The sequence below is a fragment of the Bactrocera tryoni genome, unplaced genomic scaffold (assembly GCF_016617805.1).
Source record: "Bactrocera tryoni isolate S06 unplaced genomic scaffold, CSIRO_BtryS06_freeze2 scaffold_7, whole genome shotgun sequence".
Taxonomy (NCBI): Eukaryota; Metazoa; Arthropoda; class Insecta; order Diptera; family Tephritidae; genus Bactrocera; species Bactrocera tryoni.
Window position 1 is genome coordinate 2,737,524 of NW_024396366.1, and position 12,992 is coordinate 2,750,515.

Consider the following 12,992-nt stretch of genomic DNA (forward strand, 5'->3'; position numbering starts at 1 on the left):
ACAAAAAGGGAGACCCCACAATCTGCGCCAACTACCGTGGGATAAGTCTCCTAAACATCCCAAAGAAGGTTCTATCGAGGGTATTGTTAAACCCCACCATCAACAAACTGATTGGACCTTATCAGTGTGGCTTTAGACCAGGAAAATCAACAACCCGACCAGATATTCACTATGCGCCACATTTTGGAAGAGACCCATGAAAGGAGAATCGACACTCACCACCTCTTTGTCGATTTCAAAGCTGCTTTTAACTTCATGAAAAGAAGCTGGCTTTACGCCGCGATGTCTGAATTTGGTATCCCCGCAAAACTAATACAGCTGTGTAAACTGACGTTGAGTAATACCAAACTATCTCTCGTCATCAAATAAACAGTCGTCGCACTCGCGACTAGGCTCCCATGTCACTGATGACAGTCATAACTTCGAAGTTGTAGATCATTTCGTCTATCTTGGAACCAGTATTAACAGCAACAACAATGTCAGTCTCGAAATCCAACACAGAATAACTATTGCCAACAGGTGCTACTTTAGAAGGGGAAGGCAATTGAGAAGTAAAGTCTTCTCTCGACGAACAAAAACCAAACTCTATGAGTATTATTCCCGTCCTGCTATATGGTGCTGAGGCATGGACTATGACAACATCTGATGAGTCGACGTTACGAGTTTTCGAGAGAAAGGTTCTGCGAAAGATTTAAAGGATATTCGATGGAACGATGAGCTGTATGAGATATACGACGACATTGACCATAGCTCAGCGAATTAAGAAAGCGGTTGCGCTGCCGAGATCATGTCGTACGTAGGGACGAAAACACTCCAGCTCTGAAAGTATTCGACGCAATACCCGCCGGGGGAAGCAGAGGAAGAGGAAGACAGCAAAATAAAATTGAACGTAATTAATTTTTATGCTAACCGAACAATTGAAGTCGAAAGTGACCAATCAAATATTTATTTTTATTCTTACTGATAATTCCACATAGAACGAGTGAATTCGTTGTCCGTCAAAGAGAAAATAGCTTCAATATCACCATTGTGTAAACGTTCTGGAGATCGCTCTAAATTCCATCTAGTTATACGAGCAAATCCGTGCTGCGGACCGAATGACCAGGGTCCAAATTGAGCTGAAATTTAAGTAAATAAAAATATGAAATAAGTTTTGTCAATTATATTAATAATATTTATGAAGATATTTAGTACATAAACCTTTCTTTTTCCAATGTTTTCCCATGATACAATTCTATGATATAGTGAATTATAATTTGCTTTTTTTACGATTAAAAACAGAAAGAAAAGTAAGTCAGAATGCAAATTTTTTAATGTTGGTTTTTATGTTTTAAAATATTTAAAATATATCACATTTAAAAGGGTGTGAGTATAGTCCAGGTTGGATCTCTTTTCACTAAAATCAATTGATAATTAATTTTTAACACTGCTGACGATTGGAATTTAAGTGTTCTCTGCCCAATCCACAAAAAGAGAGACCCCTCCATCTGCGCCAACTACCGTAGTAGTATAAGCCTTCTCAACATCGCTATTGAGCGTATTGTGTGAAAGATTAAAGCTCACTGTCAACAAACTGATTGGACCTTATCAGTGTGGCCAGATATTCACCATGCGCCAAATTTTGAAAAAGACCCGTGATAAGAGAATCGACACACACCACCTCTTCGTTGATTTCAAAGCTGCTTTCGACAGCACGAAAAGGGGCTGCCTTTATGCCGCTATGTCTGAATTTGGTAAACTAACGTTGTGCAATACCAAAAGCTCCGTCGTGACCAGGAAGGACCTTTTCGGGCCTTTCGATACCAAAGGAGGTTTCAGGCAAGGCCACTCTCTTTCGTGTGAATTCTTCAAACTAATTCTGGAGAAAATAATTCGAGCTGCAGAACTAAATAGAGAAGGCATCATGTTCTATAAGAGCGTACCGCTGCTGACGTACGCCGATGATATTGATATCATTGGCATTAACAACCAACAACGCCATTAATTCTGCTACCTCCAAAATGGATAAGGAAGGGAAGCAATTGGGTCTGGTAGTGGACGAGGGCAAAACGAAAAATCTCCTGCCATCAAAGAAACAGTCGTCGCAATCGCGGCTAGGCTCCCACGTCACTGATGACAGCCATAACTTCGAAGTCGTAGACAATTTCGTATCTTTTCCAACCAGTATTAACAACTACAACAATGCCAGCCTCGATATCCAACACAGAATAACTTTTACCAACAGGTGCTACTTCGGGATTGAGTAGGCAATTGAGAATTAAAATCCTCTCTCGACCAAACTCCATAAGTCACTCATTATTCCCGTCCTGCTATATGGTGCCGAGGCATGGACGATGACAACATCTGATGAGTCGGAGTTTTCGAGAGAAAGGTTCTGCGAAAAATTTATGGTCCTTTGCGCATTAGCCACGGCGAATATCGCATTCGATGGAACAATGAGCTATATGATATATACGATGACATTGACATAGTTCGGCGTATTAAACAGCGGTTACGCTGACTAGGTCATGTCGTCCGAATGGACGAAAACACTCTAGCTCTGAAAGTATTCGACGCAGTACCCGCCTGGGAAGGAAAGAAAGATCTGGTGGAGAAGGACCTGGCTTCGCTGGGAGTCTCTCATTGGCGCCACACTACGTAAAGAAGAAACAACTGGCACGCTGTTGTTAACTCGTCTATAACCACGTAAGCGGTGTCTACGGCAGTAAAGAAGAAGAAGGATAAGCTATCTGCATATATTTGAAATTTTACATTTTATGGAATCAAACGTTTCTTTCGCATCAATGAGTAAAACGAGCGATAGAATATATACAGTCATGGACAGAGAAATAGAACACTTAATATAAGTTATTCAAATAAGTTTTCAGTTTTATCGAGTAAATGAATCCTAACAAATTCCCACGTTAGTGTATGGCTTGACTTCCACAACTTATAACGTTATCATACTTACTTTTTTGTTGTTGCTCTCTCACACGCAGAGCAACGAAATTTGATTGGACAATGAAATAGCACACTTTTAGTTATTTGTGCAAATATTATTAATTAGCAATCGTGCCAAAAAGACGCTGTTTTAACTATAACAAAAAAAAATTAACATATTTTCAAAACGGGAAGAAATGTGCATTCGAAAACACTGAACAACACTGGTAAACACTGTTTTTGTCACATGAACTTTGTTATGATTTTTATATATGTTGGTGTACCCTCATTAAAAATATATAACAGTTTTGTTTCTATCACATCCAGTTTTCTTGTGACAGCTACATATTCATTTCTGATCTCATATACATTTCTTTGTTTACATAATTGCATTTAGTCGACTGTGTAACTATTGTGTTTGCTAAATTACATTTTATTTATATTAGTTAGATCGTAAATATGCCACGAAAGTGTTTGAACAACCCGGACAATTTTTGTTATGTGTGTGGAGATTTAACTTTTACATCTCGGCGTCGAAATTTCACATCACTAATTGAACAGTGCTATTTAGACTATTTTGAATTTCCTGTGAGGAATCAAGACATATCCTGGGTTCCACATAAATGTTGTGTAACGTGAGTGAGGCTCCTTTTAGGTTGGGCCAAACAAGAACCTAGACATTTATCATTTGATATACCAATGATTTGGACGGAACCAAAGGATCATGTAAGTGATTGTTATTTTTGTTTGACTCAAACAAAAGGTATTTCTAGCAAATCCAAACACACTATCCAGTATCCAAACTTGTCTTCCGCCAAGAGACCCATCCTACGTAGTGCCGATGCCTCCAAATCGATAAAAAGTGAGAATTCTAGTCCGGAATTTGTTCTCAGTCAGCATAGTAAGGTATCTGAAGGTAGTGACTCAAGTTATGAACCGTCAACTTCAAAAGAACCGCACTTATTGACATAACGTGACTTAAACGATTTAGTACGTGATCTAAATCTGTCCAAAAAATAGGCTGAGCTTTTGGGGTCTTGATTAAACGACTGGAATTTACTTTCTCGTGGTACAAAGATTTCTTATTTTCGACGCCGTGACGATGAAATAAAACATTAATTTTCTGAAGGAAGTGAATTAGTCTATTGTAATAACGTTCCTGTTGTGATGAATTTATTAAATTTCGAATATGATCCAAGTCACTGGCGACTGTTTATTGACTCTTCAAAAACTAGTTTAAAAGCAGTGTTACTGCATAACGAAAACAAACTTCCTTCAGTGCCGATTGCTCATGGTTCTAATATGAAAGAGACTTACGAAAATATGAGATTTATACTTGAAAAAATTGAATACAGTAAACACGCTTGGAAAATTTGTGGTGATTTTAAAGTCATTGCACTTTTACTTGGACTACAGCTTGGTTATACGAAATTTTGCTGTTTTATTTGTGAATGAGACAGTAGAGACAGAAAAAGTCACTATAAAAAGAAAGTGTGGCCCAAGCGTTAATCACTAACTCCAGGCCATAAAAATGTTAAAAATGATCCTCTAGTGAACCCTGATGACATACTTTTACCACCGTTGCACATAAAGCTTGGCCTGATAAATTGATGAAGGATAAGAGCTTTGAAGAAAAACTGAATGATCAGGAAAAACTCGCCTGGAAATGTTTTGTGTATGTTGTTCAAAATTTTCTAGGTAACCATAAAGCGGAAAATTACAAAGATTTAATAAATGAACTAATGATATCATTTAAAGTTTTGGGGTGTAATATGTCCTTGAAAATACATATGCTGGACTCTCATCTGGATTTCGTTCCGGCAAATTTGGGTGCTGTGAGAGACGAACAAGGTGAGAGGTTCCATCAAGACATTTCCTTAGTGGAGAAGCGTTATCAAGGGAAATGGAGTCCAGGAATGCTAGCAGACTATTGTTGGAGACTTAAAAGGGACCTACCGGAAGCCAAATATTCAAGAAAATCATAAGTATCTATTAGATATTAGGAAATAATTCTGTAAGTGTGGCTGAATTTTGTACTTTTTACGAAAATATATGTTTTGATGTCACAAAAATGTGGTGATGATGTGATGTGTATGATGATGTGTACATTTTTTTTCATTGATATATTATTATTTGGTGGCCCTACTATATTCAAAATTTGATATAAATTTTCATGTGACACAAAAAAATACAAATTTGTTGACCAGTGTAATTTTGGACCTTCACAGGAAAGGCAAAAATCCAACACAGATTGCTAATTATGATAAAATTAATCCGATTTTGCTCAAAAATAAAAAAATCCACAAAGCTCCTGGGCGTAAAACAACGGAACTTGTTGATAGTCATCATCAGAAAAAGCAAGGTTGATCTTTTTAAATCATACAGAGCGATTGTGGCGGAAGTAAATAACGAATTTGGGCTTAACATATCCAGTGGACTTGTGCGAAGACGTCCAAATGATAGTTAGTTGTTTGGAGGAATGAGTCGAAAAAAGTGACACCTATCCAAATAAAAAAAAGGTGCGTGCAGCGTAACCATCTCTCTTTTGTACTCTTCTAATTGGGTTGTCATATTATAATTTGTATATCTTATATCATGGTGTTTAGTCAATTTCTTGTATTCATTAGTGGCGTTGCATTTGTATTGCGCACAAAACTGGGCCAAAGTAAAATGAATTTTCTTTTTATTTTTCTTTGCAGTTTTTCAATAAATTTAAATAAGTTTCTTAATAAATTTAAATAAGTTTTTTAATAAGTTTAAATAAATTTAAGTAAATTTACATGTATTTTCATTTATATTTAATTATCAATAAATTTTTTTTTAAATTATTTGCCCTAGTTGTCCATTTTATTTTCTCATGTATATCAGTCGATTTTTGTATAGAAATTTGACCGGCATAGAAGCAAAATGCGAAACAATCATACATATATTATGTCGTTTGCACATTTGTCTGTATGTTTGCGAAAGCAAATGTTCTACAAAAGCATATTTCTATACTTAAACAAAATTATTTGAACCATCGTATATTTCTTACATGCATAACCAAACCATACTTAAGACAACGCCACGAAAGTGTCAATAGTGGTGTTGGTGGTAAGCACATAAAAAGTCACAATGTCGTAATACTATACTAATAAATATTTTTCTTACTAATAGAAATTAAATTTATCACAGCAATATACCTAATATACATATACATAATATTGCTGTGATAAATTTAATTTCTATTAGTACGAAAAATAATTATTAGTATAGTATACGATGTTAAAAGGCATACATCTTTCTATCCTATCTTGTGTATCTGCACATGCTCATATGAATGTATGTATGTATAGGCATGTGCGCGTTCAGAAATTCAAAGAATTCGCACAAAAAAAAAGAGAGACGAAAGAAATAAAGTCGCATAAAATAGTTGAGAATTCGCAAAAATGAAAGACAAACGAAAGAAAAATAATGCGCAAGCATACATAAGCGTACTGTACTTATTGGCCGCATTATTTTTGCGTAAAACCTTGGAATTTATTCATTAAAATCACCACTCAGAAGTCATTTTATCCGTTGTAAGCGAGCGATTTTCGAAGAAACATCATTTCTAATATGCCACAACACAATATATAAACCTCACGCTGTCAGATAAAACGATATACCTCGTAATCGCGGGTCGATTTCCAAAAAATTTAAATGAAGACTAACTACAGAAATGATCCTGTAAAGTATAGCCTTAATTTTTCAACGGCCAACGCAGAGTATTTCAACCAAAATATACGCAAAATAGTTGAGAATTCGCAGAAATGAAAGACAAACGAAAGAAAAAGAAGCATAACTTCAATAATGCACAAGCATATAAACATACATATGCGCAGCAGCAGCAAGGAAAGAGGTAACAACCGGCGATCCATTGTATATTTCTTTCATGCATAACCAAACCATAATTAGGACAACGCAATACAGGAGTCAATGGTGGTCGAGGTGGTAAGCGCTTCAAAGGTTACGACGAGCACGTAGGTACGTAGGTTCGAATCCCAACTCGTATAAGAAGTATAACTTCAAAAAAAAAACACATAAATTATATTTTTTTTGGATCCCCCCGATATCAGTAATATACTCACCTTGCAATGTTGAATATAAACACAATAAATTTCCGGAAATAAAGAAATGACTATGTTACACTTTCAATAATGAATAATTATATTTTTAAATGCATTTATATTATTTTTGTAATTGTACAAAATGTTCTTATTATTAATACTTTAGTTTTCACTTTTTCCTAACACTTTAAGTGGATGCAGCTTAAAACATATATGGATAAAAGGAACCTTATTTACCAACGTTACTTTAACGCACGTACAAACGGCGAAAACCTTTGAGGTCACGGATAAATTGAAAAAATAGACCCATTCTGATCTGACAAATCCTTTTCTATTGGTTGTGGGTGGTGGAAGAACGAATTATTGGTGTGTAATGTGGTTGGTTATTGGTATGATGTGTTGTGGTTGTGTGGATGATATGTTGTGTTGCATTGGGTCGTGTGATGTTGTATGTATCAAAATATCGCAAGATCAAATGTCGCATGAACATCCCGGCCACCCTAGGCGGATTTATCGCCTAGAAGTCTGGCCGCGACTACGCTCTTCTGCTGCGCCTGGAATGGTGAATTCTCCAGCGCTGGACGGGATCTCCGTGTTGTCTGTGCCTGATACTTTTTTTGACTCGGCGGGGGAATCGGTGAAACAGGATATGATGAGAGCGTTGACAATATTGGCATGACCCGTTAGGCATTCGAATATGGTGTGGGTGTCTGCCAAGCAATTCATGCAATGGTCGTGTGCTCTGGCGATTTGTTGGTGTTGAGCGTGCTTCATACTTTTAAAGATGGTGCACCTCTTCAGAACGCGTGGTCGATGGCATAAGCTGCATCGTGGAGGCAAATTCTCTTCAAATTTATCCTCATTTGCATCCTTATGTGCTGCAGCAGATGCTTAGCTTGGCGGACTCAAGACCTTGATGTCCTTGGTGCGGCGATGGGTGAAGGTGATGCTCTAGGCGCAGCAATCCCGATTTTGATTATATTTATGCGTTTGATTTCGCGGCGTTTGTGTTATCGGTTCTTCAGTGTTTGGAAGGAAACACAATATTACTAATGGTCGAGTTAGTATGCCAATTTGTGTTCGGACATCTACTAGTCTAATGTGACCATCGCTCCGATGGACCTTTTCAATACGGCCTAAACGCCATTCGGTTGGAGGAATGCCTCTCCTGTATGATAACGCATTCATTCTTGCTTGGTTCATTCTGGATCGTTTTTTACCGATATCTCTTATGGAGATCTTTGAGGTAGTCTTACTTCCATCTATGGTTGAATTCATGATAGAGAATTTTGATTCTTTCCCATCGGTTTATTAAACTGAGTGAGTCTCCATCTGTCTCAGGGATAGCGGGAAGTGGAGCTTCTCTAATAAATGACCAGTTGTAAAAGCTGTTAACTCGGAGGAATCTTGCCAGAGTGGCGATATGGGTCGTGATTTTAGTTTGGCTTCGATACGAGTAGTGTAGTAAACTCCTCATAAATGAATTACGTGCCGTTTTCTTTAAATGGTACTTAAAGCTTTTTACTGCTGATTGCCAAAGTCCGACCATTTGTAGATAACATGGAGGTATAAACTGCCAATCGATCCCTTGAGGTGCATATGTACTTTTCGACAAATTCAGGGGAGACTTATTTCATGAAGTTTATAAACTTTTTCTCTGTGGTTCTTTGAGCTCCGATAAAGGTTTTCCATTGTCGATCTAAATCTTTGAAGGAAATCCGCGTCGTCTGTTCAGATCTGAACAAAGCTCGATGTGTATTGCCTTTGTCGTAAAACATACAAAGACAGCCACATACCCTTTTCTAAATGAGGAAGACCTTAACACCGAGGTCTTTATTTGAAAAGGTCCAGCAAAACCAACACCAGTAATGGTAAAGGGTAGATTATAATTTTAGCGTTCAGGTGGTAAAGCTGGCATGATCTGCGCACGCATTTTGTGTTTGTACATAGTGCATTGTTTAAACATAAAAATCACCTATTTGATTTGTGGCTTTAGTCGCGGTATGTAAAATTCTTGTCGGACCATTTGTTGCATCAAGCGAGGCTCACCATGCAGTGTTAACTGATGGAGATATACTAGAAATAAAGAAGTGAAACGGGATTTCTCAGGAATAATGATGGGATGTTGTTCATTGTAACTAAGGCTGGAGCTCGCTAGTCTACCATTTGCCCATATTATGCCCTTGGCGTTCAAGAATGGGGTTTAGACGAGAAGAGAGCTTCCCCTTTCGAGATCGTCTTTAGAGCAAGTTTAATTTCTCTCGACTGAAATATGGAGTTTGGGTATATGTAGAATATCATACTTATCTGGAGTGATATACAAATTTTTAATTTTCCGAATTTCAGGAGGAGCTAAGATATTGCGAGCGGGAGACTTTGGTCAGAATTCTTGTGATTCTGTCAGCCACATAGAACTGTTTCACCAGAGTTTAGTGCTGGTGAGGTAAAGTGGTTTGTAGCCTCTTGTCCCTAGATCCGCTGCACTATTCTGTTCGAACCGTGGTAGGCTTAGCGTCTTCAAGGGTGCAACTTTGGCTTTTGCTACCAAAAGATGTAAAGATATTTTGTAATCATACTGAGTGCGTACGTAAATTGTTGCGCAATAGGCCTTTTCAGAGCTGTTGCGTCAAGTGACATATTTGTATCTAAAACAAGAATAATTCAAAAAATTGTAAAATATTGAATATTAAATTATTAAAAATTAAATTAAGAAACCCAATTTTATAAAATACTTACCTTAATAATGCATTCATAATACTAATCTAATACTTACCTTAATACTTATATTAACATAAGCTAGTACAATGTTTAACGAAAGATAGTTACTTACCCATTTTGTAGCACATACTTTCATTACCACTAGATTAAGCCGTTAGTTTAAGATACAGGCTAAGCGATACCATCAAACGGAATAAAGAACTCTCTTTGAATTGAACCGTGAAACCGTACGCACGTGTTTTAATTTGTCGGCTATTTTAATTTGACTTCTTTCGAGACAGGCAATTGGTAGTTTTTAATTTCTAATCGCGCATCCAAATTTAAAGTAACTTTTCGTGTCTCAAAAAAGCTTTAGAAATTTCATGGCGCCTGAGAAGGGACATGCGTGCGTGCATTTAAGACTTAAAAAAAAATAAAGTTAAAATTTTTAACCTACAGAAACATATATTAGTGTTCGTTATTATTTTCGGTACCAATTGCCTGTTTAATACTTTTCGGTTTTCAGCCTTGTGAAGTGAAAACAAATAAAAATTAAACATATAAAAGAAACATAAAACAAAACCTAAACAAGTAAGGAAGGGCTAAGTTCGGGTGTCACCTAACATTTTATACTCTCGCATGATAAAGTGATAATCGAGATTTCATTATCCGTCATTTACATATTTTTCAAATACCGTATTTGTGTAAAGTTTTATTCCGCTATCATCATTGGTTCCTAATGTATACGTATATATTATACAGAGAAGGCATCAGATGGAATTCAAAATAGCGTTATATTGGAAGAAGGCGTAGTTGTGAACCGATTTCACCCATATTTCGTACATGTCCTCAGGGTGTTAAGAAAATCTTATATACCGAATTTCATTGAAATCGGTCTAGTAGTTCCTGAGATATGGTTTTTGGTCCATAAGTGGGCGACGCCACTCCCATTTTCAATTTTTAAAAAAAGCCTCTGCGCAGCTTCCTTCTGCAATTTCTTCCGTAAAATTTAGTGTTTCTGACGTTTTTTGTTAGTCGGTTAACGCACTTTTAGTGATTTTCAACATAACCTTTGTATGGGAGGTGGGCGTGGTTATTATCCGATTTCTTCCATTTTTGAACTGCATATGGAAATGCCTGAAGGAAACGACTCTATAGAGTTTGGTTGACATAGCTATAGTAGTTTCCGAGATATGTACGAAAAACTTAGTGGGGGGCGGGACCACGCCCGATTTTCCAAAAAAATTACATCCAAATATGCCCTTCCCTAATGCGATCCTTTGTGTCCTTTCACTTTAATATCCTTATTTATGGCTTAGTAATGACACTTTATAGGTTTTCGGTTTCCGCTATTTTGTGGACGTGGCAGTGGGCCGATTTTGTCCATCTTCGAACTTAACCTTCTTATGGAGCCAAGAAATACATGTACCAAGTTTCATCATGATATCTCAATTTTTACTCAAGTTACAGCTTGCACGGACGGACGGACGGACAGACAGACATCCGGATTTCAACTCTATTCGTCACCCTGATCACTTTGGTATATATAACCCTATATCTGACTCTTTTAGTTTTAGGACTTACAAACAACCGTTATGTGAACAAAACTATAATACTCTCCTTAGCAACTTTGTTGCGAGAGTATAAAAAGGACATAAAAAAATAAAAAATTAATACAAGAATACATACATACATATCTACATATGTGCAAAAGTGAAGTGTCAGAAGTGCAGTGACATTAACAAATACGAAACAACAAAAAGTGCCACAACGAAAATTATATACATTGCACAAAGTGAACAAAAAGTTAATAAAATAATTCAAGGTACGTTCCAAAGTAAACAGGACCTTTCGAATCTAGCGCCCCCTGGTGGCGCTATCTATATGTCGACTGGTGCGTTAGAACTGAAGCTATTTCGTTTTACGTGTCAGTATGTTTGTGCTATCGGTGCGAAAATGATCTCCGAACAAAGAGCCAACATTAAATTTTGTTTTAAAATTGGTAAAACTTTCATCGAAACGGTTCAATTCATGAAACAAGTTTATGGCGATGATTGCCTATCCCGTAGCAGAGTGCACGAGTGGTTTCAACGTTTTCAAAGTGGTCGTGAGGACATAAATGACGATCAACATGTCAATCAAAATCCGTGATCACCGGAAATTGAATCGAAACTGTGCCGAAACCATCATTGAAATTCATGGAAATGGAATTGAACATCTCTAAAACATCGATTTATCGCATTTTGACCGAACATTTGGGCTTACGAAAGGTGTGTGCACGGTTTGTTCCGCACAAATTGACTGACGACCAAAAATTGCTCAGAATCCAACATTCGAAGGACGATTATTTAACCAAAAATCACATTTAAGCATTAACCACTCCCCCGTATTCTTCTTATTTTCCACCGTGCGACTTCTTCCTTTTCGAAAAAATACCGGCCAACAAGCTAAAACACTCGTTCGACGTGCTTATTGACCGTGCAAAAAGCTGTATTGAAGCAGAAGGAGACTATTTTGATTAAACTACGTTGATTTTGCTGAAAAAACCATTTGTTTTGTGTGTTTGTTCCTGTTTACTTTGGAACGCACCTTGTACATAGTGTGGTGCAGTGATACCTAAAAAGCAAAAAAGACGAAAAGAAAAAAATATAATAATTGAAAATAACAATTCTAAAGTATACATAACAAAAATACTTACCCAACTCTGCTTTCCTAAACCTACGAAAAACAAAAACAAAAAAACAAGAGGTGCATATGTATAGTGTCATAGTCAAAGTGACAAACATACAAAAGAGTGTAATAAATAAAAAGTGTGAAAGGGAAAGGTCTGCGCACAAGGAGATTGTACTTGCATATGTACATACGCAAAGGGTACAGTGAATTCCATAAAAAATCGTACCAAAGTGTTTAACTTGGTAATTAACCAGAGGAGCCGTCCTAAAACGTTAAAAAAATGTATGTTTGTGCTATCAACGCACCAGGTAACGAGTGCGAATTACTGAAAGCAGTGCAAACAAAAAATAAAACGAAAACACATACAAATAAAATTAAAATAAACATAAGTGCACACATTCAGTTTTTGGCTCTCCCTTTTTTCACTTTCTATTATATTGACACGTTCATATAAATACACATATACAAGGTCTGTTGCAAAAGAAACAGAACTTTTTAAATATAACTGTTTCTGGTGGCGCCACCTATTGGTGAGTATATGAAATACAAATTTGATCTCTTGTTGACATTTCTTAAAAATTTTAAGACAATTGGATAACTATAATCGATGTTATC

The 12,992-nt window shown here is 36.7% G+C and overlaps 1 protein-coding gene and 1 pseudogene across 11 annotated transcripts in view; both read right to left on the reverse strand.

Moving 5' to 3' along the window:
* The window catches only part of LOC120781698 (glucose-6-phosphate 1-epimerase), a 223,682-nt gene that overhangs the window by 82,808 nt on the left and 127,882 nt on the right, over positions 1-12,992 (reverse strand). For all 11 annotated transcript variants that reach the window (XM_040113919.1, XM_040113922.1, XM_040113921.1 and 8 more), the window contains one exon: positions 962-1,118. In XM_040113919.1, coding sequence (XP_039969853.1) covers positions 962-1,118 — 157 coding nt within the window. The remainder of the gene's footprint in view (positions 1-961; positions 1,119-12,992) is intronic.
* On the reverse strand, positions 6,454-6,642 carry LOC120781868 (annotated as a pseudogene).